The sequence below is a fragment of the Rhopilema esculentum genome, chromosome 7 (genome assembly GCF_057945365.1).
Source record: "Rhopilema esculentum isolate cy_ngs chromosome 7, ASM5794536v1, whole genome shotgun sequence".
Classification (NCBI taxonomy): domain Eukaryota; kingdom Metazoa; phylum Cnidaria; class Scyphozoa; order Rhizostomeae; family Rhizostomatidae; genus Rhopilema; species Rhopilema esculentum.
Window position 1 is genome coordinate 2,183,988 of NC_142821.1, and position 26,668 is coordinate 2,210,655.

Here is a 26,668-nt window from a genome sequence, read left to right on the forward strand (position 1 = left end):
AGTAAAGAAAATCCAGCCTCAGATTTTCTCTCTCTCGATAAATATTGCAAGAAAAATAATAAAGAATTATAAAAAAAATGTATCCTCGTACCGATCGAAGTCAGCAAGACTCCAAATGCTATGCTTGTTTTTAATCAATCGGTGGCATCTACATGCAGACATTTTTCCCAATTGAAAGAAAACGCTTTGAATTTCTCTGAATTTCTTTGAATTTCTTTGAATTTCTTTGGATTTCTCTGGAAAAATTGTGTCTCAAGAACAAGTTCGTAAAAAATTACTATGTTTTCTTGGCTCATTCGAACAGAGTCCTAGTCACCTGACTTTGCATTTTCTTTGTCGATTTGATTTGCTTAAAGCTTGTAGCGTAAAGGTTTTTTATTTCAACAAAAAATGATAAAAGATGAAAAGTGTACAAGTTTTGCAATATAATAACGTCTTATTTCTTTTATGACGGGGTACTCAAAAAATTATTGACACATTTCATTAAAAATACTTTGGTAAGAAGAGTGTAATAACTCAGTTTTTGATTTTTAAGAACTCCCATGTTTACGTCTCACGGTCAATGGAAGTTTTTTGGTTGATGATACTTAATTTTTGGCGTACATAAAAGGCTTCGAAATATCAGCTATGTCTTGCAAAAATTTCCTGGTAGTAGCTGCCGTACATTTTTATTGAGAAAGATTTTAAAAAGTTTTTCCAAATTCGTTGCACAAAAAAAACTTTGAAATTTCGAAGTTTTTCCCAACACTTTTTGCACGTAAGTATACTGTATTTAGCATTCCTGCTAATTGTTTACATACAATACAATCTATCAAAAAATAAATCCATAAAAAGTAGTATATAAAAGTGAAAATTCTGATTTAAAGAAAAGATACACAGCCTACAGTATCCATTATATGAGTAAAGCCTCAAGGTCTTTTTGTATAATACAGTTGCGGAAGTAATCAAAATTTGACCTGAATGTATTTTTTTATGAACAATTGTAACATTGTGAACACTTTTGTAAACCTCTTTTCTTATTTCTATGATAAAAATTGGCTGGAAAAGTTTGGCTGGCCCGGATCCTTACCATTCACCCACTCTCTCTATCTTTTTTTCACAACTCGGAAAGCCTTCAGTTTTGTGGCATAGCAATCACAGTAGCATTTGCTTCGGTGGTTGCCATAACGCCGTCAGTCTCGGTTTGGTTTTTGTCCGAAAAGAGATTTTCTCCAAGGACAACTTTCTTGTCATAGAGACAAAACGGGGAAAGATCAAAACTGGAACGGCCATAAATGTGCGAAAGAAAGAAGATAACTCACCGGTTGTTATAGCTATGATTGAGGAAAGTGAGCTGTTTTGTTTTGCATTGGTATCGTATTTGCAAAGGAGAGAAAGACAAACAACAACTTCAAACAACATTGTGAGCAGGAGAGTTTCGAAAGAGGTAGAAACTGCACATCAATAGAAGTAAAGTCAATTTAAGTTGCAACCAGCTGTTTATTCATTGTATATGATTCAAATCAACGGCAACGTTTTTAAAAGGACCTTTTTTAAAAGGAGGAACCTTTTTGAACCATATACCACTCATTACTTATAAGGATATGCCTGGTTTTTAAGAAGATGTCGAGAATAAAGACAGATCTTCGACCATCTATATCAAAAATGACAATTAAAGGAACACTTCCTAGTATTCATCATGACAGAGAAAAGTTTCTCACAGAAACGGTAAAAGGGCAGGGACTTGATCTTTCCCCTTCCCAAGTGTCCGCTGGCTCCTTGAGCAGAAGAAAACAGAACGAGAAAAGAGACAACACTGATCATTTGCTCAAGGAGATTGAGGTAAGATCTTTGTTATTTCCCTTGAGTGGGTCCATCGTTTCAGATAAAATATTTATGCCCAACATCGTTACATTTTTTCTCTCTGACATAATATTGTGGAGTTTCTTTATGAAAGTTAATTTAGTTGACTGTGCAGTGTGCAGCGTGCAGTGTTAGAGGACATATTTGCTTTCAACAGAAATGAAATCGCCTGTGACGCCATACCGTCTTTGTTTCGAAATTAAAAGATTTTAAGGGAATAACAAAGTCAATAGTCTTGAAGCTTTTACTAAGGCGTTGTAATTTTTCGTTGTTTAGTTGAATAATACTGAATTTAATGCCCATTAGTTATTAAACAGTTAACTGTAAGTAAAATGTAGAACTTGAAAAGGACCAAAGATCAAACAATTGCTTGTTTTGTTACATTTTGACCCAGACAAACTGACCCAGACAAGTAAAACCATTTTCATTCATAGTGTCACGAAGCTTCCATTTTAAAGATAAGAGCAATTGAATGAAATTTCAAGCTGTTATTTTAAATTTTGAATTAACCACATTTATTCAAAGTTATGCTATAGAGGTCTTGATCAAACTAGTAGACAAGGATACTAATCTTGTACACGAAAAGAATTTAATTTTTCACCTATTGATGTAATTATTCAATTTCCATTCTCTAATTTGCAAATATTTTGCATGTAGGTTTTTTGTTTAAAATAGCAATGACTTAGGCATTTTTTCAATCACTTTATTCAACTGGCACTGCTCAACATCCTAGTGACGTTGTTGTCCCAAATGGTCAAAATGCCTATAATGGAACCTCTATGCAACTGACATCTCTAAATGACAGACAATTGCAGTGCTCCAAAAGGTGTTCATTACATAGAGGCTCCACTGTGTGTTGTTTTGTAATAGTTTTTATGTTTTTCTGGTTATTAACAAGAGGTTTAGCATAAATTTTCCTAAGCAAAATGTTTTTATGCTACATTTTTTGTATGTTGAAATGAAAGTACTAATTTCTCATAGTGTAGCTAAGAATCATTATCATTGAATTGAACAAACCTTTTTTTATTTTCACCTTTTCACATAGTGTATGGCCAGCCCCTCCCCCAGTCCCACCCTTATACTGGTGTCTGCAGAACAGATGCATTTTTGCAAACAAGGATTTTCTGCCCAAAAAATTATCATTTTTCTTAGAGTTGGTATTGTTTTTTCAATAATTGATGCAAGCTTGGCATTTATAAAAAAGACTTATATAGGTTTTAAAAACCTGGGATCCTTTTCTGATTATTTGTATGGAAGTAAATATTTCACGATAAAGTCATTTTAATTATCATCTGATGTTCATCCTCTGGGGAGTGTCAAAAAAATGTGCTTTGAATGGTGTGTTTCCATTTTTCTATTCTATTTTCAAATTTTAGATTCCTAAGGCTCATCAGATTGATCCATGTTTTCGGTTTTTTATGCTTTTATCTTTGTCCTTGTTTTTTGGATGCCATACTTGTATCTGGTCCTAAGAAAAGTACATTACCACTTTCTGCTTATAGTCAAGTATCAAAGTTTGCAAAACAGCTAAAATTGAAATGCTACATCCAGATAAAAACCTCTTTCAAATTCTTGAGGTTTTCGATTTTAGCTCATTGAGTGAATAAAGGTAACCACTTTTAAGGTTATTGATACCAATCTTAGTTTGCAAGAGCATTTAAGATTTGTAGATTGACCATCAAATAAAAGTCTGCTACATTTATTAATGAGTGTGACTACAGAGACAATTTTTTGCTTTTGAAGGATTATCAAATTATGGAGAGAGTGGTGGAAAATATTATGTAACAGAGAAAATATCATAATTAGTGTAATATTTATGGGTAGTTATACACCTGCTTACAAACCTTGAGAACCTCAGTGGTTTTAGATATGAGGCTGTATTTTTCCATTTTTCAAAAGTACAGGCTTTTGAACATCTGGTTTTTGAGTGACCTGTTAAATTACTGTTTCTTTGGAAGAAAATTGAGTGTCACTGCACAATGAACAAGGTATTTTGTAAGTCTCCAGATTACCTGGTTGTATTTTAAAGAAATTTGAGAACTTGCAGATTGAACCAGTAAGAATTTTCTGTTTAATGAAACTAGTTATCATCTGTACTTTTCATCCCAAAAATACCAATAAATGAGATATCATGCTTGTAGAAAACATTTCCCTTAGTTATCTCTTATAAATGCAAGCTTGTTGTATAAAGTTGCTAGAGGGGTATGTCAATATGTGTGATTGTAAATGTACATCTCTTTATCTTTTACTTTCCCCTTTTGATCTATTTTTAAGTTTAAATTCCAAGTTGAGCTAACCATTTTCGCTTTGCTTGTCAGCCTAGTTAATTACTGCATGCTAGATTTTTGCTCTTTTTATTTAAGCCACCATTATTCGTCATATTTTTCTCTTGTTTCAAAGAATAAAATCTAGATGTATATACTCTCAGTGTTGTTGTTCCAATACCCCTGATTTCTTTGTGCAAATGCCAGATAGCTGAAATTCCTGGATTTTGGATTTGTTTTGTTGTGTTTACACAAGGATTTTTGGTTTGCTTTGTTGGATAGATCTTAGTTGTTACCGGATTGGAAAAGGGAAGAGCAGATAAATTGGTTCTGTTTTCATCAACAGACATTTATGTAGGTATCTATTGCTTGTGGTCAAATTGAGATCAAGAAAATCAGCCTGAAAGACTCTGTCTGAAGAAAAGCAAATAAACCCATTTATTCTTTTGTTGATTTGTGTAACATTGCTACTGCCTGTAGCACAACATAACTTTGCTTAATCGCAAATAAATCTTGTAATTGTTTAAGGTATCCTGTGATATTATCAAGTCCAGGCACATTTCTGTTAACAAGATTAAAAGATGAATGCTTTCTTTTGCCAACCACATTCCTTTTTGGTTACCTAATCAAGAAGCTTTTCTTCTCCAAGCATGATTACCATCTTCAAATTTAATTTCGGAGATTAAAGTTTCCTTAGAGTTTTATAGTTTGCCGTAATCGTAAAAGCAACTGTATTAAATTCCAGACCTATGTAATCACGTTAAAAGGATTTTATTAGCATAATCCTTTGAGCTTCCGTTTGTATGTATCGCTTATGAAACATACACACACTGGAAACAACGCCTAAGAGTTTTGAAGAAGCACTGCCAAGAACTGATTATACTTTTAGAAAGTCTCACACACCATACATTTTTCTGTTCCCCAAATTTCCTACAGATAAAATGGTCTGTTTGTTGGTGAGTGATTTAAAGGGCTAAATAAATTGATTTGGAAGGACAATGTCATATTGTCGTGTTAATTATTGACTATGGCCATCTGCAATGCATTTTCCACGAGAATTTTGTCAAACTATACCCATATTAAAATATTTTACAAATGGAAAAACATGCGGATGGCCATGGAAAAAAATTATATGTTATGGAGGAGTAATAAACAAATCACATTTTACTGCATGCAGTAAATTTTGTTTGATTTGTTTATGCAGCTGTGCGGGAAGGAGGGTCATAAATTTTCAGAAAATGAAGATAATTGTATCTCAAAATTTAAATTGACTGCCACTAGGTATAGCACTGTACGAGGCATTATATAAGACAAGACTAAAATAATCCAATATGTTATGTCAGAGATATAATCTCGCCTCCTGATTAAAAAGATTAAATATCCGATTGCCATTTTCTTACAAAAGTTACATCGGTTACTGGTTTTCCCCTAGTCAAAGTTAGGACCTATTGCCAGTTAGCACCTACAATACTGCCCAATGTCTTTGCACCCTTAGTATGTTAATTTAAGGTCGAATTCAGCAATACCCCGGCTTCCAATTGGGGCGTTTACTACAAAGTGACTTATATTATGGAATCTCGCTATTACGAATTCTGTATGGACGAAGAAGAAAGTTCGTAATAGCTGGAGGTCGTTTTACGTGACTTCGTTATGCAGGGAACATTTCAAGGTACAAGACTTTTAGTCCGTAATAGCGAGAGGTTCGTAATGAGGGGCTCGAAATAGCGAGATTAAATTATATGTATTATTGTTCACCACAAAGTGACGTTATAAATTTTGATGTAGTTGGTGTAAAATTTGCCAAATTATTGATACTGTTGTAGAGGTAGAGATATTATATTGGAAAAAGTACAAAATATATGGTCATTCATGTTGATTCCGTAAAGTTTCCAAGAAAATGAGATCATATCAACCTATTTTCTCGGCTTATGTCTCATCCTAGTTTTGCCTAGATGAGCCTAGATTTTCCCATGTTCGCTAGACACTCCTTTGTAAACATTTTCCCAGTTTTAGTTCAAAGCTTCATTTGGATAATTATCAGATGTATCTTGTGGGGATGAAAAGTAAAAAGGCCGTTGTTATTTCAGTGAAAATTTGCGTCATTTATTAGTCATTGAGAATCATTATAGCGCTGCGAGGTGTTAGAATTACACAGGAATAACAAGTGGCTAAAAAACGAAATTAATCTAACTGCGGAGAGTGTGAAGGTTTTTGAAATCACTTCAGAGCATTTCTATACAAAATACTTTGATGAATATTATAAGATTGAAACTTATCTTTTACTTTACGTACCCCCTTCTTCCATGGAGAATACGTCAAATAAAAGGCAAGTTGAAATAGGACCCAAAAGCCAGCTTCATTATTCGATGTTTTATTTTTTTTGCATTGAGGCTCATTTCACCTTAAGCATCTACAATCCTGGCCAAAATTGTTGGCACAGAGATAATTTTTTGCAGTTTGTTACTTTACGTAGCATTCGCGGAAAAAGCATGGTTTCTTGCCAAAGAGCTTACGTTTTCACGAGCAAAAAAATAATTGTTCGATGGCTAGGACAATAAAAGCCAGGTACAATGAGCTCCCTCAAAAAAGGTTGTAAATTGTTCTAAGTTTAATTAGCCTTCTTGTGCCATTGCTGATTTACCACCTGGTCTGGGCTCTATGTTCACTAGCCAGAGAGAAAGGGAGAGCCAAGCTAATGAAAATGTCAAGGAAAGACACGTGAAAACGTCAAGGAATACACGCTTTGTCACAGTTGATACTTAGTTTTGATGATTTTGCTCCAGCAGCAGTAACATATGCTTATAGCTCTGCCCTTGAACTTTTAGCCTCAAATTCATATGATCTTCAAGCCTACCACCAGTTATGTCCCCAACTTTGTATGGCCCATGAATGTCACTTTTTAAATGATTTAGTCATTCACGCCTTGTTTATGCATTGATCAAGCATGGTTAAAAATTACGGTTAAGGAAACAGAGCCCCTTCTGGTAAAGGGAATATTCGTTAGCAATTTCACAAGGTCTCGTTTTTTACAGTAAGGGTATGTACAATTTACCAATGTTTCATTTGAACTGGAAATCTCTTTGAAAGACGTCGATTTTTCAGCAGCATTTATAAAGGAGCAATTGCTTGAAAATAATTGCATTATTTTTGAATAACACAATTAAAAGATGGTTTTTAAAAACGCTAGTATTTTATCAAAGCCATTTTAAAATTTGGTACCAAAAAAATTGTTTGTAAGCCAATGATTCTATAAAAAGAAGTATGCTCTTCTCATGTTTCTCCAGAATTTAGGTTATTTTCCCACTGTATCTATGACCCAGTGTTTACGTTTTAAAGAATTTTTTAATATTCTATTTCCATATTACATTCTTCTCCAACTTTTCACAACAGAATCTTTCATTGATAGGGTCATTACTATCTATATTAAGAGGTTTCATTTTGTATTATGTAATCAAAAGATGTGAAACATAGCTGAATCACAGGCTCATATCCTTTTCAAATCTCTATAATATATTCTTAGATCTATAATTTATAAGACAACGGCAATCCTCTGTGAAAGTTCAGCTATTGAATAAGTCATATCTTAGTCAATCCGAAAAAGATTGAATTGATTTTGCACGATTATAAGTGTCCCATGGTTTTTTCATATTATATTATGTATGCCTCGAATCCTGAATCCTCGAATCTCTGATTGACTTTCCGATTTATTTGCAGTGAGAAGTGAAAAATATCTTGAAAGATCTTAATGAAATTACAAGAAAGAGTTATAATGTTCTAGCATAAGTTTTCTAGTTATTAAAGAATGAAAATAATTTAAGTGTTTCTTGTTCGTTTTATTACAGAAATGGAGATCAAAATTTACGAACTCTCAAAGATCTTTAGAAGAAGCTCGTTCGGAGCTAAAATTTAAAACGGACTCGATACATTCCCTCGAATCGAGAATCGAGGCGCTTGAAAATGATTTCAGAAAAGATTTGCAAGCTGCGAAAGAAAAGCTAGGCAACCACAACAAATGTAAAAAGGAAATCGACTTCCTGAAAGAGGCAATGGTTTTGAAAGAGGCTGAGCTTGAAAAATCAAAGCGAGAATTTGAGGAGCACGTGAAGAGTATGGAGAATAAGATTGAAGTTATGATGAAAGAGAACGAGGAGAGGCTGAAAGAGCAAGAGGGTATTTATAAAAGCGAAAAAGAGGCTATGTTGAAGGAGGTAAGAGATTATTTCATATAACAAACTGATTTTTGAAATGATCAAGAGCCTGCACTGTTCTCTTTGTTTCCTAAATTAACTTGTATTTTGAAGTTTTTCTATGATCTCGTAAGTATGTGACATTTCAGATCTAAAGAACTGTGTTAGAAGCTCGTTGACTTGACAGCATAATTTCCTGGGCTTCTTTCTGTGTTCTGTGTCTAATTTACACGACTGATTTCTAATTTTTGTGTCTATTTTTTTAAGTAGTAATAGGCCAATATAATGAAGAATTGTAACCATTTCGGTTTACCGCTGTGGATCCTTCAACAAATAGCATTATATTGCTTTAACTAAGGTTCATCTCCTGCGACGGTATTTTGTAGCAAGTTGAGTTTTATGATAGGCTTTCACGATTTGTAGAAGTGACAAGCTTCTTTCCGCACACTTTTGACTAACCTTTTTTTAAAATAACACGTTTTGCATGATTTTCTTAAGATTTGGAAGAGAAATTTTAAGTTGCTGCAAGCTTCCAGATTACACCGTAGAGCAAATGGGTACGTGAAATTTAGGAGGACTGCTAATCAGAAAGAAAATGTTTTATTGTCATTAAGTATGCCTAGTGGCTAGTGAAATTATTGTGTGTCTTAAAAGACAGATAGGTTTGCTATCAACAAGAGTTTGTATGGATCAACAATTAAGAACGCATTGCATTTGTAGCCGTGTGAGATTTTAGCAGTTTTGAGATCATGTGCTTCTGTTCTTTATAGTTTGGCAAGAAGATTGCTGAACTTAAAGATGACTACGAGAAACAGATCCTGGCTAAGGATGATCGCTTAAAGATGATGAAAAAACAAATTGCAGAGGCCTTAACAGGCAGCTCTCAGTAAGTGATTAAAACAAAAATTTCTCCCTTCGCAAACTAAAGTGTCTTTAATGTCAGAATCGTCCCACAATCAATCTTTCTCCATTATGAATTTTTTTAATTGGGATTGTGTTATTAATGGGATTGCAGTCATCATCAAATTTTTTATATTAGAGTATAAGTCTACTGTTTTCTGTCTTACGTAGAGAAGCTTTCTTTTGATTTTTGGTTAATCGAATCAATTAATAAACTTCGTTTTCATTTATTATTGAACCTGAATTTTGCAAAACCAATAAATTATTAGGCCTTCTGTTTGGTTGAATCTTGGAGTTTGCGATGACATCAAAGTTCTATTGAAACTTACATCCAGCATTGTTTTTATTGTCCTAAAGTGGTTTAATTATTCTGGTCCAAGTTAATCATGAATTTATCATTTTACAGAGAGCGGCAACAACAAATTGAAGAATTGCTGAAAGAACTTAAAAGGGTATCTGATGAAGCTGAAACTGTGAAGGCAGCTTTGAGAAATCTAAAATCCAAAGTAAGACATCACGTGACAGTTTCCTTTTGTACTCCTTTATGTTTTCTAATCATATTATTTGATTAGATTTCATTTCATATAATTACAAGTATCTAGGCCAAGATGGTTCCTAACTTATAACATGTAGAAAACTCTATGTAGAAGACTACAGAAAACTATAAAATTTGAAATGAAACTTATTAAGAATAATCTATAAAACTGCAATGTCAATAATGCAATTTTCTTAATTCAAACTATCAGTAGCAAATTATGTACAAAGGGGAGTAATTACGCTAAGAAACAAAAAGTTATATGTTAAGCTGATGTTACATTCACATTGTCAAAGAGCTGTTTGTTCTCTTTTATAAAACGATTTACGGGTAAGAGTACCTCTCTTTGTCATTCCTTTGGCCAGTATTATTTGAATATTGATCTCTATAGGGTGAATGTCAAAAATGTGCCTTGTACGAGAAGAAGTGTAGAGAGCTACATGACCAATTAAAGCATAAAGAAGTATCTTTCAATGAGCTGATGAAAATTTCTTTAAAAATGGAGAAACAAATTTTGCAGCAGGTAATTAGTTTTATGAAATTACATATCTTCTCTTCTGCTGAGGTTTAAAAGTGCTATTGAAGCTTCGCAAATAATCCAATTTACTGAGCTTTGAGTGTGGCTATGATGTAACAAAACGTCGAAGTTCATTACTTATGTATACCTTCATCAAGCACTAGATCCAGTTAATGTGCCATTACTTCTGCGTCTCTGGAACGTGGTTTCCATGGAAGCAGCCAACTTTGATTAGGCCTAGCCAATATGGCCGCCCGCGAAGATTCTGTGTAATTCTGTTGTCAGGATTAAGAGATGCTTTAAATATTTTTTAGATTTGGTTATGGATTCAAAGAGTTGCTAAGTTTACAAAGCAAAATATTTTCTTTTTTAAAAATTCGTTGACAAAGTCTCCAGATTGAACGACCATAATCCATGTTAGTTATTATTATAATTTCTTCTATTTACAGTTAGTGATAAATAATCATCTTTTGCAGGAGGAACTCCTAGTTATATGGAACAAAGTAAAAAGTGAAAACAAAAGGACTTCCAGGTGATCACCATCTCAGTTATTATAAGTATTATATATATTTCAATAATAAAATAACGACAGTTTACAATCAATGCACAACCATACGTTTATATTTATTATTTATAGTTATATATATTTCGAAATAAGCCTGTTTATTTTCAGTATTTTTAATGGTCGAAAATCATAATGATTATATTATACCGGATAATATTGTAATATTAGTCAATAAATTATTCACTGCGTTTGACGATAAGTATGAGATTGCACCTATATTTACTACCAATCGTTTTATGGCGCTTTTACTGGCTGCATTATCTTTGGAACAGACAGGTATAAGTTCTGCCTAGAGAGAATATGACATCCAAGGAGTTTGAAAACGATTTACCCCTAGCAGAACCATATTTGCAGGTATGCGATCCCCAAGTTGTTTTAAGACCCTAATATCCCAGATTATTTTCACAGAGCATATGACAATGCCTTGTTTGCCTGTGTGCATGCAGTTTTCGCCATCCTACTTTTTGGTAAAGTAAAGCTAGCAACCTGAAAAGGGACAGCTAGAAAAAAAACTTAGTCACCATAACAAGCTTTTCGTACCATCCATGTTATTTTCTTCTCGAAACTCAAAGAATCACAAAATTTGAATCTAATTCTCAAAGGAGCTCAGAAACGGTTCTAACTTTGTCTAGCTTTTCTTGGCGAAGCATTTTAACGAATTATGGTCACTGGCACAATCTCAGATCCAGTTCTTTCATAGGACGTGCAGGGATAATAAATTTTGATACTTATGACGCTGCAGTTCAGTTAGAATCACGCATGGACCTAATCTTTATTTCTTTGTTTCGTAGGCATTTATACAAAATAAACTGAGATTCAAAGTAGATTTAGTTTGTTGCGTTCAACTGCCTACGTTCATTTGGTATCAATCACTCCTTCAAAAGAATTATCACAATGAAATCTTAAAACTGCGTTGTAACCACCTTCCTTCGGCATATTAAAGATTTTGCGATTTTTATCCTTGCCAAAGTCGATTTTCAGTTTCTTGCTTTATTGGATTCTCAAAAATGTATCTTTATAAGCTTAAAAGCGGACGGTATCCTTTTCAGATTAGAGAAATTCCAAAAAGTATCCGTTATGTGGACAAAATTTATCTTCAAAGCCTTAGGTCCGAGTGATATTCCGGATAAGTGCAGATGTTGAACACTTTTTAAGGAAATCTGTCTGGTTAGCTTAACTCGATTTCTTCCTCTGACTCATACGGTGAATTTCTTGTGAATTTCACAATTCTTTCACAGAACGCATCCCTCTCCTCTCCCTTGCCGAAACAGAAAAATATGTGACGATACATAGAGATCTTTTGCTGTTTCAGGGACATAGGAAGCACTGCAGAAAGTTACAAATTCCTTTCTTAAGCGATATTCAGTTTAGTCTTTTATAAGGTGCAGGTATTCGCAAAACTGTCGCGATATCATCCCACGTTGATGATTGCATTACATTTGTATCACCCATCCTTTTTGTAAATTGTGTGAAAGGCCAAAGATGAAAGCAGCCGCTATCGAAATCTAGGCCTTCAACCCATGCCGCATGATTTGCCACGTTCTATAGCACCCGTTTATCAGTGCGAAAGATATTATTGTATCGTATTTATGATTTACAAATCTGTATTTATCCGATACATGTAAGCCTAAATAGTTGTCAACGTTTAAGTTAATGTGGGCGCTTCGTGTACCGAGATTACAGTATTCAAACTGTCAATTATCATATATATTTCGTGAGAAAATAAGCAAACTGAAGCAGTTTATTAGCTGTTTACTGCCCTATGCACGCACCACTATGTATGTAACTAAAACCTAACTAGAAGCTCTCTTTGGACGAGAAAACGGAATTTGTAAATGGATAATGCTAAAGGCAATCTGTCTCGTTGTGGATTGGTTAACGAGAACAATAGCTGAAACAATAGCCTAAACACAATTCCAGCGCTCCGCCATATTTTTTACAATGCGATAAATTAAAGGGGGACTGGAAACAATAAAAAATCCCTTTGTTCTTATAATCAATCAACGTCGTGACAGATTGCCTTTAATTCTCATGGAGATTGTCAAGGGTCTTTTTAACAAATAAACGGTATGGGTTCTTACCCCTAGATAAATTCTATTTTATTAACGCTGAAACAACAGGTCTATTGCCAATTTAGTGAAAAATACAAACGATGCTTCCCTCGTACATTTAAAATGCGCTGCGTATTATCAGCGTATTATGTTTGTTGTTGTGCCCGTTTAAACAGGATGCAAAGATACATCTTGTCGAACGGAACGCATCAACAACAAATCTAAATCAACTCACTACATGCATACAAGATAACTAAAGAGTCTGGGCACTAGTTTGATATCGATAATACTTTAGTGCCTTTTAAGCACCAATAGCCCTAGGTATCCAGTCTGAATAACCAACTGAAGGATTCTCTAGTAAGGGCATAACATATTTTTGCAAAATTAGAAAGCTCTACTGGCTTGAGTGATTTCCTTAATTTTTTAGAAATCTTATCGTTATCGTGAATTGTTTGGTGCTTCTTGTAATGAAATTCAAATGTTAGCTTCAATTAAAATTTTTGAAATGATGCTTTGAGGTGAGCTTGTTATTTCTGTATAGGCGAGGCCATCTTTTGAAATCCAATGCAACAAAACGTCCTTGAATCGTTTTGCAAGATAACCTTTGTCTCGGATCATTATTTATTTAGCTTAAAGTTTCTAGAATTCAAGCTAATTTTTCCCATTTACTTAGTTCATACATAAGATTGCAGGGTTTTTAGAATTGTTCTTACATTTGATACGAAATGGTCATTATCGTAGTTAGAGCATTCCATGCCATTTGGACACACTGTTAGTTACCCAAGACCAATAACCAAAGCCTCAGCGTATGCTAATCTGTTATACTTGGATTCTGACACTTTACTTTGTGTTGGTGTGTTGAAGCCCTGAAGACTTCGCACCCATCAAAATCGTTTAAAGTTCAAGTAGAATTTTTCCAATTTTTAAAAGGTCGTTGAACAGAAGTCTTTCGGTCTCAAACAACACGTTCCGGCGGCTTACGTGCCTCTTGTAGTTGAATTTGGCGTACACCATATTTATTTTAAATGTAGATCTTCGTACTAAAGGTCTTGGCCGCTCTATCTATTGTGCTCGAGGCCGTGTAGACAAAGCTGCTGCTGCGCACGATTTTTTGTATAGGACAAAACGGTTCTCAGGCCCCGTTTACCCGAATACGTTTTAAAAAAAATGCGTTTTCATTTTGATGAAAACGGATAAAAGCTGTTCCGTCTACACGCACGTTTTCACGTTGTCCATTCCGTCTACATGAAAACGCAAAAATCTGCGCAAGCGCATGTTTTTGCTGAGTTTTTGTTGAATCGTTTTTAAAAACTTGCGTTTTCGGCCGTCTAGAAGGTAACGATGCGTTTTCAAAAAGTTGCGTTTTCAAATAATTCCACTCTGGAAAGCGTTTTCAAAAAGTTGTGTTTTCATTTACAGATTTTCCGTTTTAATGTAGAAAGTAAGCTAAAACGCAAAAATAAAATTGCGTTTTCATTTGAAAACGTACTCGTGTAGACGGGGCCTCAGTTGCAACTCCGAGTTTCATGTGGTCATCAGGCAACTATATTTTTACATATAGTTATATTGAAATTTATGTATTTATGTATTTTCGGACTTGGAAACATCAAGACTCTCAAGATTTTTTCCTCATCTCACCTTCGTCTCTCAATTTTTGTTTAATCACAAAATACTAATATAGCCTTGTATAAAATACCAAGCAGATCTGAAAGTCAGTCGTTTAAACCCTGATCTTTCAACACGCAAGTTCAATTATCTGAAGACGAAAATTAGCCTTTTTATGCCAAGCGTTTCCGAATCTGTGCAATTTCTATGTGAATCGCAAAAAGGTGCGGGGGCTACAGCCTCCCAATTAAAACCTTCCATTTCTCTTGCGTTTGTTTCTTTCAGACCATAACAGAAAAAAATAGTGGGTTTGATAAAAAGAAAAATCGTGCCAATTTTGACAAAAGCATGAAACTTGGTGAAAATACGCAATTTGATAGGCACGACAAGTTAGGATATAGACCCTTTCTGGAAAATGTCCCCTTGTGCTGTTTCTAAAAAGGGGTTGTTGTGCCCAGTACTCAGAAGAGGTTTCTATGGTAACTTCCTTACCGTTAGCTATACAGCCACGAAACTTGGGAAACCAATACAATTTTGATACGCTTAAAAAGGTTGAAATGGTCCCCCAACTCAGAAATAGCTTTTGAGCCATTTTTAGACCGATGTACTTGTGCCCAGTCCTCGAAATAAATGGAACTTGACATGTCTGCACAAAGCAATCGTTATATTTGCATAATAATTTTCTTTTGACGCGCTGGAGACTTCAAAGTTGGTATCTGGATTCTATGTTGTTTTTTGTAGTTAATTTTATTGTCGATATAAAAAGACTTGGAATGAGTAGCCAAACAAAGCTGGTGTGCAGATGAAATCGAGTGTATAGAGGTGAAAACCCATAGCCATTATTCGCCTTAGCCTTTTTGGCTTTTGTGTGAAGCTGAAACGCAATTATCTATTATATTTCTTACCATGCAGCTATTGTCCCAGAGTAATTTTCTGTAAAAGCACTGAAGGGGAACCTTATCTGTGAATGGGAACCTTATGCTCGCCCATGTCCCATCCACTCCCAAATACAAAATTCTTTCTGACGGGACTAATGAGTGTATTTCCTGTTTTCCTGAAATTGTAAGCGACCTTATTTTGTTCAAAAGACATGTTTCCTATTTTTCACTGGTTTTAAGCAGTCCTTAACCCCAAAGTTCGTCTTTTTCAGTGTTATAGTTTTCATTCCAATTCTTTTTCCTTGCCTTTTCCATTAATTTTTTGAATATTTGATTCATCATGTAATATTTAGCATGTAACATATAGAACAGATGGTTTTCCAAAGTATTAGCAACATTGAGAACGGTATCACAATCGCAGGAGGAAAACAATGATATTTCTCTTTGGAAAGTCAAATTTTCATGATAAATTATCGGCGCCTTATGGAGGAAACTGGTGGAGCTTAACTGGAAATAGCTTAAGATACCAAATGAAAGAGTCACACAAGGGTGGATGATTAATGGCCTATAAACAGTTATTGTTGTAGAAAGATAGCGTGAAGGTAACATTGATGATTTAATGTTCGCATTTGGAAACTAAACTGCAAATTTCCAAAGTATTGGTGTGGCAGGAAGTAGTATTGATCCGGTATTTAGTGTTCAATGGCCCCATCGTGTCCGTCCGTCGGGCCAGGGTGACGTCACAAAACCACTGCCGATATTTGTGCAGGCAAAAAGAGACTAGAAAAACAGAGAATTATTACCGAAAGTTTTGATTGGCATCACTTTTAATTGAAGAATATATTTGTACGTTATTGATGTATTTTACAATCATAAGAACGAAGCATATGACAAGATGAAATTGAAAACCTTATCAGTCATAATTTTTTTTTCTTTGGCGGTTGAGTCGAAGATAGTGCCTAATCTTCGAAACGAATCGAAATTAAAAATATTTGTGCGTTAAATTTAATGGGGAACAGTCATCTTCATCTGCTGGTATTGCCTGGTGCTGGAATGTTTAACCAGAGTCAGGGTCAGGGCCCGCGACTCTGGAATGTGGGGGGGGGGGCTAAAAAGTTTTTAGGGCGCCATACAAGGTCCAAAGCATTATCATTTTGTATTGTTTCAGAACCCTTTTTGATAATTGTTACTTTTCTTTGGCCCCTGACTTGACCTACTTGCTATGGATCCAAGTTGTATTATCTTTTGGAAGCTGGAGTCACTTCTTTGATTATCCAGGATATAAAGAGTTTAAGACCTTAACATAAAAGGTACTGTTGGTTGAAAGTCAATGATCTGAATAGAGCCTCTCAAGCATTATTGAATCATCATCCTCTCTTATTTCGTTTCCGCAATAGAATTTACCACTCTTCCTAAACAAAAATATTTTCATATCGTAACTTTAATATTTTGTTAACTTTAATCCACAAACCATATTAGTGGCTCATTGTACAAGCAGCAACTGTGAAGGTGAAAGAAAATTTCGCCTCTTAAGCCAGAAGATCTATTTTCGTGAATTTGCTTTTAAATTATCAAAAACTTTATCTGCCACGTCACAAATAACAAAAAAAATCCCTTCGACTGTCTTTTATTACGAAACAGGGATACTACAGTGATTTCTTTCAGACGGGGCTTTACCAGCCAAGGTCCGCAGAGTATATTACAGATTTAGGGGGCTAAAGCGCTTCGGGGGGGGGGGGGGGGCAAATATTCTTGAAACCAAGAACAAGGCGATTATTTGTAAACCAAGAGCAAGGGAATTATCAGGGGGGGCGCCCCCCGCTCCCGCGGTTAGCATCACATAAAATGAAATTCCTGAATGGGCGCAAATGAGCTAGAAAGCATTTTTCTAAACTGTTTTTAATAACAAGAATGACTGACCAGATTTATCTTTCTTCGAGCGTATAGCTCTCAATTTCCAGATGGCTAAAAAGTAGCTTAGATTTGCATTTAGAAATATTTGCTGAAAGTACACGCACACACGCACACGCGCATGTCAAACAAAAACGCAGCCATCATTCTTATAGCAAAGGTTGTTTCGGTGCCGCTCCGCTTTGCTTACATTTACACGAAAAGTAAATTTGTTTTTATAACATATCGTACCTTTTCAAAAGTTGCAAGATATGTTTTTGCAAAGAATTTTGAAAGGAAAGAAAATACAGGCTTTATGCGAGAAAACACCAGGGTTGCCATTTTGACGGCCAAATTTCTCTATTCTGGCCGTTTTTCAAAGCTATTGGCCGTCCAAAATTGATTTGGCCGAAAAAGTTGGCCGAATTTTAGCCGCATGTTGAAAGCCACAAAATTGCAAATAATGAAGCAAAAAGCAAAGTAAAAGATAACAGAAAATTGAAATTGAAAGCAAGTTGGAGCTTTTGTAACAAACAAAGCCAATTTTGATTACACTATTACTCTAAAGACTTAGCCAAAATGTAGCTTTTTTGTTTATTTTGTTTAGCTGGCAGAATTTGGCCGTCACGCGTAAAATATTTGGCCGCCAACCATTCCAAGCATCTGGCAACACAGAAAAATGTTCTGCAGGCCATAGGCGGGTTTCCACTACTTGACTGACCCTGGCTAGGTCATTCTTATCGCAAGCTGAAATTTTAATGCTAACCGAGTTCTGATCTGCAAAGAATTCTGATTTCCGTGCCAAAATGTCAATATTTGCACACGTTAGTGAATAACTGTGAAACAAAGTTGAGGACAAGACTTGCCCGGTCTCTCCGGGGCGTTCCCAATTCTTATTCATTGAACGCAAAGTTTGAATTCCTGAAAAGTTTCCGCCATCTGATTATCGGTGCTTTTGTTATCTGTGTGACTTCCGGATGTGTTGATCTGAAGAGATGCACCATTGATCATTGCTGCAGCGTGATTGTAGGACACAGTCAGAACGCCCTTAGCTAGAATTTACTTATGAGGCTTGTTACTTGAAACTAGCCTTCAACTGCAGAATGTTTCATGGCAGTATGCAGAGGACAATGCTTCTTATTCTATTTATTATTTGCTTGCAGCTTGACTTTTCAAAAGGTAAGTGGCAAAATTATTATTATCCACGTGTTCCTAGAATCGATCACGCTAGAACTTTCGCTGATGTGATAGAAATACGAAATAGGAAAGATTTTATCGAGAAAAAGTTTTTCGGACTCACTTTTACAAGCTTACATGCATCTGGACATGATAGAACTTTACAAATTTTACTTAATATTTGTTTTCTTTTTTACAATTTACGATCACGTTCCTATCACAAGACTTTCGTCAAATCCCAGAAATTTCTAAACTTTGGAATATTTTAAAAACACTAATACAAATATATCACCATTGTAATAATGATGGCCAAGTGATGTTTATATAACATCAGAATGAATAGATACTTTGTTAATTAATTCTTATTTTGATATTAAAAAAAAATCCAACATCCTACCGATTAAATTGCATCATCATTATGCTCTCTAATTTCATGCATGTTTTCACTTCATTGGATTTTCTTAGTTTAACGATTTCTTAAATGATTTCTATAAAGTTGATTGCTTGAACAAGAGGGAAAGCCCCTGGTTCACGGTGGCTATCAGATCAGCTCATTAACAAAGACATTAACAATGCAAATTATAACCCGAAAATAATCCTTTCAAGATTGACATCAACTTTCTTTTCTATTCTTGGCTCGAACTTATCGAGATTGATTGGATTTCAAACACTTATAATTGCATAAATTTTCTTGACCTCAGCTTAGCAAACTCTTTGTCAGTATTTCCCTGCTATTTTTTATGCTATACTCAAATTTATTTGTGAGATTCGACTAAGAAAATACCCCACTCCCAATGTTTACTTCATTGCAGTCTGGACAGCATGACTGCAGAAATTTTCTTTATTTTTTTAATCATTGATTCTTCATACTTGATTGATGTATGTTTTCTAAGTAAAAACAAGTTGTTGCTACATTTGAAAAGCACTATTTAACAAAACAAAACATCACCATTTGCAAATTGGCAAAATATTGACAAAATATCAGCAAAGGGAACGTCTGTGTGTTTGGCTAAGGTGTTCCGTAGAAAAGTTTTGCGTGAGCCCACGTCATTCCTCTCCTCTTTATCACTTTATAGGTGTTCCTAAAACATGAGGCAGCGTCTACTCAAAATTTGTTGTTTCAAATAAAATCAATGGAATTTTTTAATATAATATGAGATCCATACTTTAAAATTATGGTTTCAAACAATTGAAAAAATTAAAGCGTTATCTGAAAATTTAACATCAAGCCTAATTTCTAAGTAGGGTGTATACTCCACTGGGCCAGATAGCGAAAAGTTGTTCCCGAACAAGGACAGCGATTTCACACACCATACCCAACTTTCATGTCTTGCTTTAACCCTCTCCTCTTTCGCACCCTTTGAGTAGGTTTGGAAATGTTTAGAAGAATGGTAAGATTGTTCAGGTTATGAAAAAAACATATGCATGTACCCCAATTTATAGGTTCTTATTTAAAAAAAATGTGTAACTAAAGCCCTCAAGTCTAATTATTGAGATAATAGTCTCCAGATTCAAAAGATGCTTCTGTCGACTGAGCTGAACTAGGAAGTCTTTCTTACGGATTTTCTGCCAATATTTGCCACAAAGTTACAGTCATCTTGTTTGCCTGATATTGTGTCCTTGACAAGATTTAGTTGATCCGACCTTAACCATAGTTTTACTATGTATCTCAATCGGATGAATCAGGGTAAACAAACTAAGTCAATAGGCCATTGTGTCAGCTAAGAGTTTCAATGAAATTCTTACACTTTCTGTATGAATGAAAACCTTTGGTTGTATTAAAGTGCACGCATTGTTAAATTGAAGGTCAATCACCCCTTTCAGCCACGAAATCCCTTTTCTCAATGGGAATTATCTAAAAGCAAAAATTCATTCCATAAAAGTTATGCGACGTAAGGTGTCAAGACACACATGAGTCAGAATTTCCAGACATGACTGAAACAGTCACGTAGCTGCAGGGGTACAGGGAGGGGGGATATGCCCCCAAATGAAATTTTTTACAATGACTTGCCCCCTCTGGCTACAGTTTTTCCAAGTGATATTTTGAAAATTTGTCATAATTATAATTCCGTGAGCTTAATTTAGTTCAAATATATCTGTTTGTTATATATCTGTTTTCTTGTTTTAAAGCCTGCTTTAAAACAAGTATGGTTCTTGCTCGAGTATGGTCCTTTTCAGGTATGGTTCTGCTGGAGTTTGCCCACCCTAGCTGACATCTTCACCTACGTGATTGGGCTGAAACGGGGAGCAAAGCCAAGTACCCCCTCCCAACTTTTGGGAAAATACCAATTTTCCTTGTGCATTCCGAGTGCGTTTGTTAAAACCTTTGCAAGACCCTATGACTTTGAGATTCTTCCGGCCCCCTAATAATTTCATTCGAAACAAACTTCGAATCATCCCTCAAATGCGCGTTTATAACGTTGTCAAGAGACAAAGGCTTTCTTGAGGTGGAAATAACCCAAGTAAAACAATTTACTTCGACTTTTGAATCCTTCTAAAATGGTTTTTCAATTTTCCCAGAAAAAGGCGGCTTCTACTAAAGGGAGCTCCGGAACGCGATTGCTGGGGGCAAGTGGCCCCTTGGGGACTTTAGCCTTCTAGAGTTCCAAATTTTTGGAAAATTTCGACAAATTTTGCCATAATGTTGGAACTTGTAGGGAATTTTTATTTATACCCCGCTCATGTCCATAAAAAATTTTGACTCCACCGCGCCCCCCTGTGTGATGTAAAATCGGTTTGCCTAATGACCCTCCACGCGAATCACTTTCAACCGGCAGAGCTTTGTAGTGGAGAACCAATATTTTGTATAGAACTTGTTCATTACACTACGTTACTTTCATGCGGGATACCAACGAAAATGATGAAATAACTGCTTTGGTCATACTATGCTTTTGTGTCGCAAGATCTAGCCAGTGGTGCGTTTCCTCCCAACGAGGAGCAGTCACGTCGTGTCTTGCTGACTTTCAATATTTGTTTTAATGTAGTAGCGCGTTTTTACAGTTGGAGAAGCGTGCCGTCTCGAACATCCCGCATCCTGTCTCGACAAGGGTCTATTACTATTTGGCAGTTGATAGGGTCTTGAAGCCATTATGCACCCTCATTTTATAAGAACAATTTTATAAGAACATGAGCCTCAAAGCTTGTCAAAAAATGAAACAATTAAAGGGCAATCTGGGGCTGAACCACTGTAAATTGTGATTTTGAGCAATATTGTAAGACCCCTTAAAAAATAATAATCTCAAAGATAAGGAGTTTTCTTTGCCATCTAGTGGTACTTTTTCGGTAAATTTCCAAAAGGATGTCTCAATCACTTTGTTGGAGCTAAGATACATCCCTGCTCGGAGGATGGAGGGGGGGGGGGGATGTTAGATAATTATTGGATTTTGGGCCACACCTTTCAAGTGACTGGAATTGGTGCCGCCCATTTCCAAAATTCAGTTTTTAACTTAGAAATAAAGAAGATTAGACGATAAATGAAGCAAATTTTTGCATCCTTTTTCTTACTACTGACTACCAAAAAAAGTTTTTTAGCGAATCCAAACAACCTTTACCGGAGAACACACAGATGTTTGGGGGGGGGGGGATTTTCGCACACACACACACACACACACCCCGGTAAATCCGTCCATGCAATTGGGCCCTGAACACCTTCCTAGAGCGCAATAGCTATCAACTGCACTGCTTACACCCTAATATTTTAAGAACAAATTAAGAACAATGAAGATTCAGGTTTTCTAAAAAGTTAAGAACAGCCAGCTTAAACTTCAATTTACTGGTACTTGAAAAAATGTAAAATTCAGAATAAGCTTTTCTTCTTTTTCGCTTTGCTTCAATAGCTGAAATTTGAATTTTCATAGTTTGGGGTCCGTCTATATAAAAACAAAAAGTTCCGATTTGTTTAGGCAACGAGAGTTCGTTTTCCCTTTAGACTCTTCAACCAGGTGAGAGATGAACGGCCGCCAATTGGTCAAAAACAAAGAGCCAATCAGATCAGACACGCCGTACTTCTTTACATGTTATTCTCAATCCGCACCCGGATGTAATTTATGCTTAACTTTGATTATTGTCCGACGTCAGACGAAAAGTACATAGGTACGCTACGTTTCCGCCCTTCTGTGCTATCTTCAAAAAGTACATTTTTAAATGAAATTTGAATATTCAGTTGCTATTAAACGATTTCGTGACGCCACCAGGGCCTATCTCTTTAATCTGTCCCCAGACTGGAATGGCTGATATTAGAAATGATGTTAGAACTGTTTTCCAGATGTAAACCAACAAATATACCGTGGTGGACTGGCAAGTTTTGCTTGGGTACAACCTTTCCCTGGCACACTCTTCCGCTTGCGTTCAGGTCCGCCTCCAAGGCGGCGGCTGCGGAACATATTACAGCTCGAGGAAGCTAAAAAGTTTTGAGTGGGCTAAACATTCAAAAGGGGATAGGGAAGATCTTTTGTATCCTGTTAAGTTCATTTTTAAAACTTGCAGCTCCCCTTTTTCCCAAGTCTCTGTCACACGGGGACGATTGCGTACCGTTCGACATGGTTCCGCTCAAGAAAGCGGAACGCAAGGTTGCTGGGTCCATTCCGTCTGCATTGTTCCGTTCCAAAATTTGAAACGCTTTAAAAAATGATTCGAAATGTGGAACGGTACGTATTGTACCTAATGCTATTTTTACGACAATTGCTCAAAGAACAATAGACATGCGCATTGGTAATCCCTTTGTTCAATACCCAGCAAAACAGTTCTTGTCCCAGGCAACTAGCATCTCAAAAGTAACAAAAAGAATCACCATCTCCCCCACCCCCCCTCCTTGAGGGATTTTCGTGCCTAGCTTTGCATCGTTGCAGCTAATGCAATATAAATGAACCAAATTTCTTGGGAACAGAGTTATTTGATTGATGGAATAGAATTGACCTCTAAGCTAGAAATCGATCTTGGATTTGTGGCATATGTATCTCAGGTTCAGAAAGGCTATAGTAAATTTAGAAAATGGCTTTGAAAAAAGCAAATATTAGCCAATATGATATAAAATGTTTGCTTTTTTCAAAGCCATTTTCAAGTTCTGTACCGCCAAAAATATTTTCACATTTTTCAAGTAAATTTAGAAGAAGTTGACATGGAAATATGGAACGTATCATGATATAGAATTTAATTGTAATTTCAAACAGTGACTTTGACTAGGGATCTAGACACATTAGTATGACGTCAGTGCTTGCTCTCAGGACCAATGCTCCATGCGCCAATAAGGGCAGAAAAGAGGCTTTCATTTGGGAGCATGCTTTGTTCGTTTATATGTTTCACAACTCAATCATGTCATGTTCGTATGCATGTATTTGTTTGTTTGAAAGTGTTCAAATATAGATCTGCCAAGCAGGCAACGGGGAATTTTCAATATTAGCTGTCTTAGGATAAATGTCTTAGGATCATTTTATCGCAGCAAAGTATTTTGCGATTTTATTTGGAGCCACAAATTTCTCTGAATCAGAATTACTAGGCGTCATTAAGGTATCATGGCTGAAAGCTTTTGGGGAATATACTTCAACGTGCTATTTTCTGCCTTTCTCTCATTTAGGGAAGCCAAAGTATGTACCAAATATTTTTGACGACTGCAAGAAGGACGAGGCTATAGTCCAATGCCACGAGGATCCATGTTTAAAGACAGAGTGTCCAGCGTATCCTGCTGCAAAATGCAGAACAAATTTGTGTGGAGATTGCAAAGCCGAATATCTTCAGGAAGGGAAAGTTGTCGATTGCAGTGAGTCTAGCCTTTCTCTAATTTCCACGCAATCTCTTTGAAATGATTTTAAAAAGAGATGCTAGTCATTTATACTGGTTGATCCAAAGCAGGGTCGTAGTTAGGGATAAAGAAAAACAGGGCCTAGGACGACGGGGGGATTTTGCCAGCACGTGTTGCTAACTAATAGAGCTTTCATGCAATGTTGTTTATTATGGGTCTTTAATTTGGCTCTGGTCTCCCTACTTTTTAGCTTGCATTGGTTCCCCTCAAACATCGTAAATCGAAACATTAGAGCACACCAGATTACGTTATAACTAATTAACACACGAATTAACATTTGTATTCAGAACTAAGTACTCAGTAAGCCCTTTAGAGTTCTCCAATACCCTCATGTTTTGTAAGCCTAACTGAATACTTCACAATACCACGACGGCTCAACTGAATTTTCACAATATCACTTACATGGTTCTTCTCTTCATAGGCCGAGCACCAATTTGGTATGACAACTGCCCCTTAGACGTCCCTATAGTTCAATGTGGAAGTGACCCATGTATCGGCCTATATTGCAAACATTTTCCAGAAGCTCTGTGCAGAACAAACCTTTGCGGAGGTTGCCGCCCAGAGTTCATCATAGATAACCATGTTATCAAGTGTGGTAAGTACAATTGAAAGTCAATGTTTCTAGTCCCCGATTATTGAAAGAGGGGAAAAATTTCTTCGTATATGTCAATGTTTGTTAATGACTTTAAGCATTTGGGTCCTTTGTGTAATCTTTCCTACTGTCAACCAGCCAATCACATTGATTGAAAATCACGAAACTGTGGAGTTCCATATTCAATTGTTGCTTAATTGTTTGTTGCTAGAACTGAAATTCTTTATTGGTTCCAAATGTACAGTCAAGTTTCATACTGAAATAAAGTGCGTGCAGTCAGAAAGCAGTCAAACTTTGATTTATCACTACTTCTATTTTCTCCCTATGGTATTAACCAATCAGATAAAGGATTCTAGCGAAAACCCAATTGACGCTAAATCTAGGCCCGTTTGAACTGTTTTAGCGGGTTTTGATCACACTTATCTGGGATACACACATTTCTCATACACGAGGATATGAGATTCAGAAAAAATTAAGATTCTTCAGTACTCAATGCAAAATACTTTAGAAGCAATTGAATTTTGATGAAGCAGAAATATAAAATTTCATGATTTTCCATCACTGCGATTGGATGTTTGGCAAACACTTAAAAAATAAAAATCCTTCGAAATCTCAAAAGTCTTTCCTTAAATTTCAAAATGCTAAAATTTCTCACACAACCAATACAATCAACTCCAAAAGTCTCTTCTATATGGGAAAGTTCATCAAACTATTTTCTCACGAAATAAATGGAAATTCCCACACATACTAGATCGTCCTTTTAGATATAATTTATTAGCAACAGACTGAAAACACAAGCGTTTTTCTATGTTATGTTGGAAAAGGTAGGTTCTTCTTTATGTGCATTGGGACTTCAAAATTTTTACGAGGCATCTCTGTCGCTCTTGGTAAGCTTTTGAAAGAAAGTAATTCTTTTGAAGAAAAACAAAGATTTTTAATGTTTATTGTACATTGAAAAGGGATCTTTTGGATAATTGAACGTGACCAAGATGAAAGAAAATCCTTCTTGAGCTTATTTATACTTCGTTTGTTTTGTTATTTTTACTTTTTTCTTTGCAAACTACGTTTGAATCCAATTAGGCAAATTTATACCCTTCATTCTACAAAATGGCCATAAACGTTGAACAACGGAAACTGTTAAGACCCTTCTGAAAGAAAGAATTGCTTAGAAAATTTAAATCATTCAAAAATATAAATTTTTACTGGTTTGGCAAGAAGCCTAGTACTATGTTAAAAGTGGGATGGTACCGCAACCGTCTTTGGGTGTAGATAAAACAAATGGAAAGTAATTTGACTGAGTTTTAAGTAAAAATTTTTGGACTTTGGGTATCCAAACCCATCAAGGAATAGAAATTCCCAGCAAATTGTTTTACTTAATTCAGACTTTAGCTATGGAATATTTAGTGTTTGAAGAGCTCCATCTAAAGTAAGATTAAACTTTTGTAATATGTGTCTGAAATGCTAGCATTGGTGTTTATTTGTGTTTAGACTATGGCATGAAATTAGTTTATTCTGGCTGTGAATGCTGTTGATATATGTTTTGAAACACAACACACCATTTTGAAAGCCTCTTTAACAGGAGCGTCTCCAGTTGAGATAAGCTGGGTGGAATACCAAAGTATATGTTGTCTGGCCAGCAACTGGAAACGTCCTTTTTGAGCATATTGTTGTCAAAAATTGTTTTCTAGAGAATAGAATAAAGTTATATTGTGTGCAGCTATGAAAGAGGGAAAAATAAAGTACGATTTTGATTAATCGAAAATCAATCTCTGATTAAAGTTCGGTGTGGGTATACACCGGAGTTGAGGTCATGTTACTGAGCTAATTTGAGCAATGCGTTATTTTGAGTGTAGAAATAGTACCAAACGT

General features: G+C 35.6%; 2 protein-coding genes across 5 annotated transcripts in view; both read left to right on the plus strand.

Annotated features, from left to right (window-relative positions):
* Nucleotides 1-224: 224 nt before the first annotated feature.
* On the plus strand, nucleotides 225-13,376 carry LOC148959914 (uncharacterized). Its single transcript, XM_089109419.1, has 6 exons — nucleotides 225-1,821; nucleotides 7,949-8,314; nucleotides 9,064-9,179; nucleotides 9,600-9,699; nucleotides 10,120-10,251; nucleotides 10,722-13,376. Exons 1-6 carry the CDS (start codon nucleotides 1,603-1,605, stop codon nucleotides 10,779-10,781), a joined length of 993 nt encoding a protein of 330 aa, XP_088965545.1. The 5' UTR covers nucleotides 225-1,602; the 3' UTR covers nucleotides 10,782-13,376.
* Nucleotides 13,377-17,724: 4,348 nt separating this feature from the next.
* LOC135683288 (uncharacterized) overlaps nucleotides 17,725-26,668 on the plus strand; it is a 53,011-nt gene continuing 44,067 nt past the window's right edge. For all 4 annotated transcript variants that reach the window (XM_089109414.1, XM_089109415.1, XM_089109416.1 and 1 more), the window contains exons 1-3: nucleotides 17,725-18,413; nucleotides 23,983-24,165; nucleotides 24,629-24,802. In XM_089109414.1, coding sequence (XP_088965540.1) covers nucleotides 18,338-18,413; nucleotides 23,983-24,165; nucleotides 24,629-24,802 — 433 coding nt within the window. In that variant the 5' untranslated portion in view covers nucleotides 17,725-18,337. The remainder of the gene's footprint in view (nucleotides 18,414-23,982; nucleotides 24,166-24,628; nucleotides 24,803-26,668) is intronic.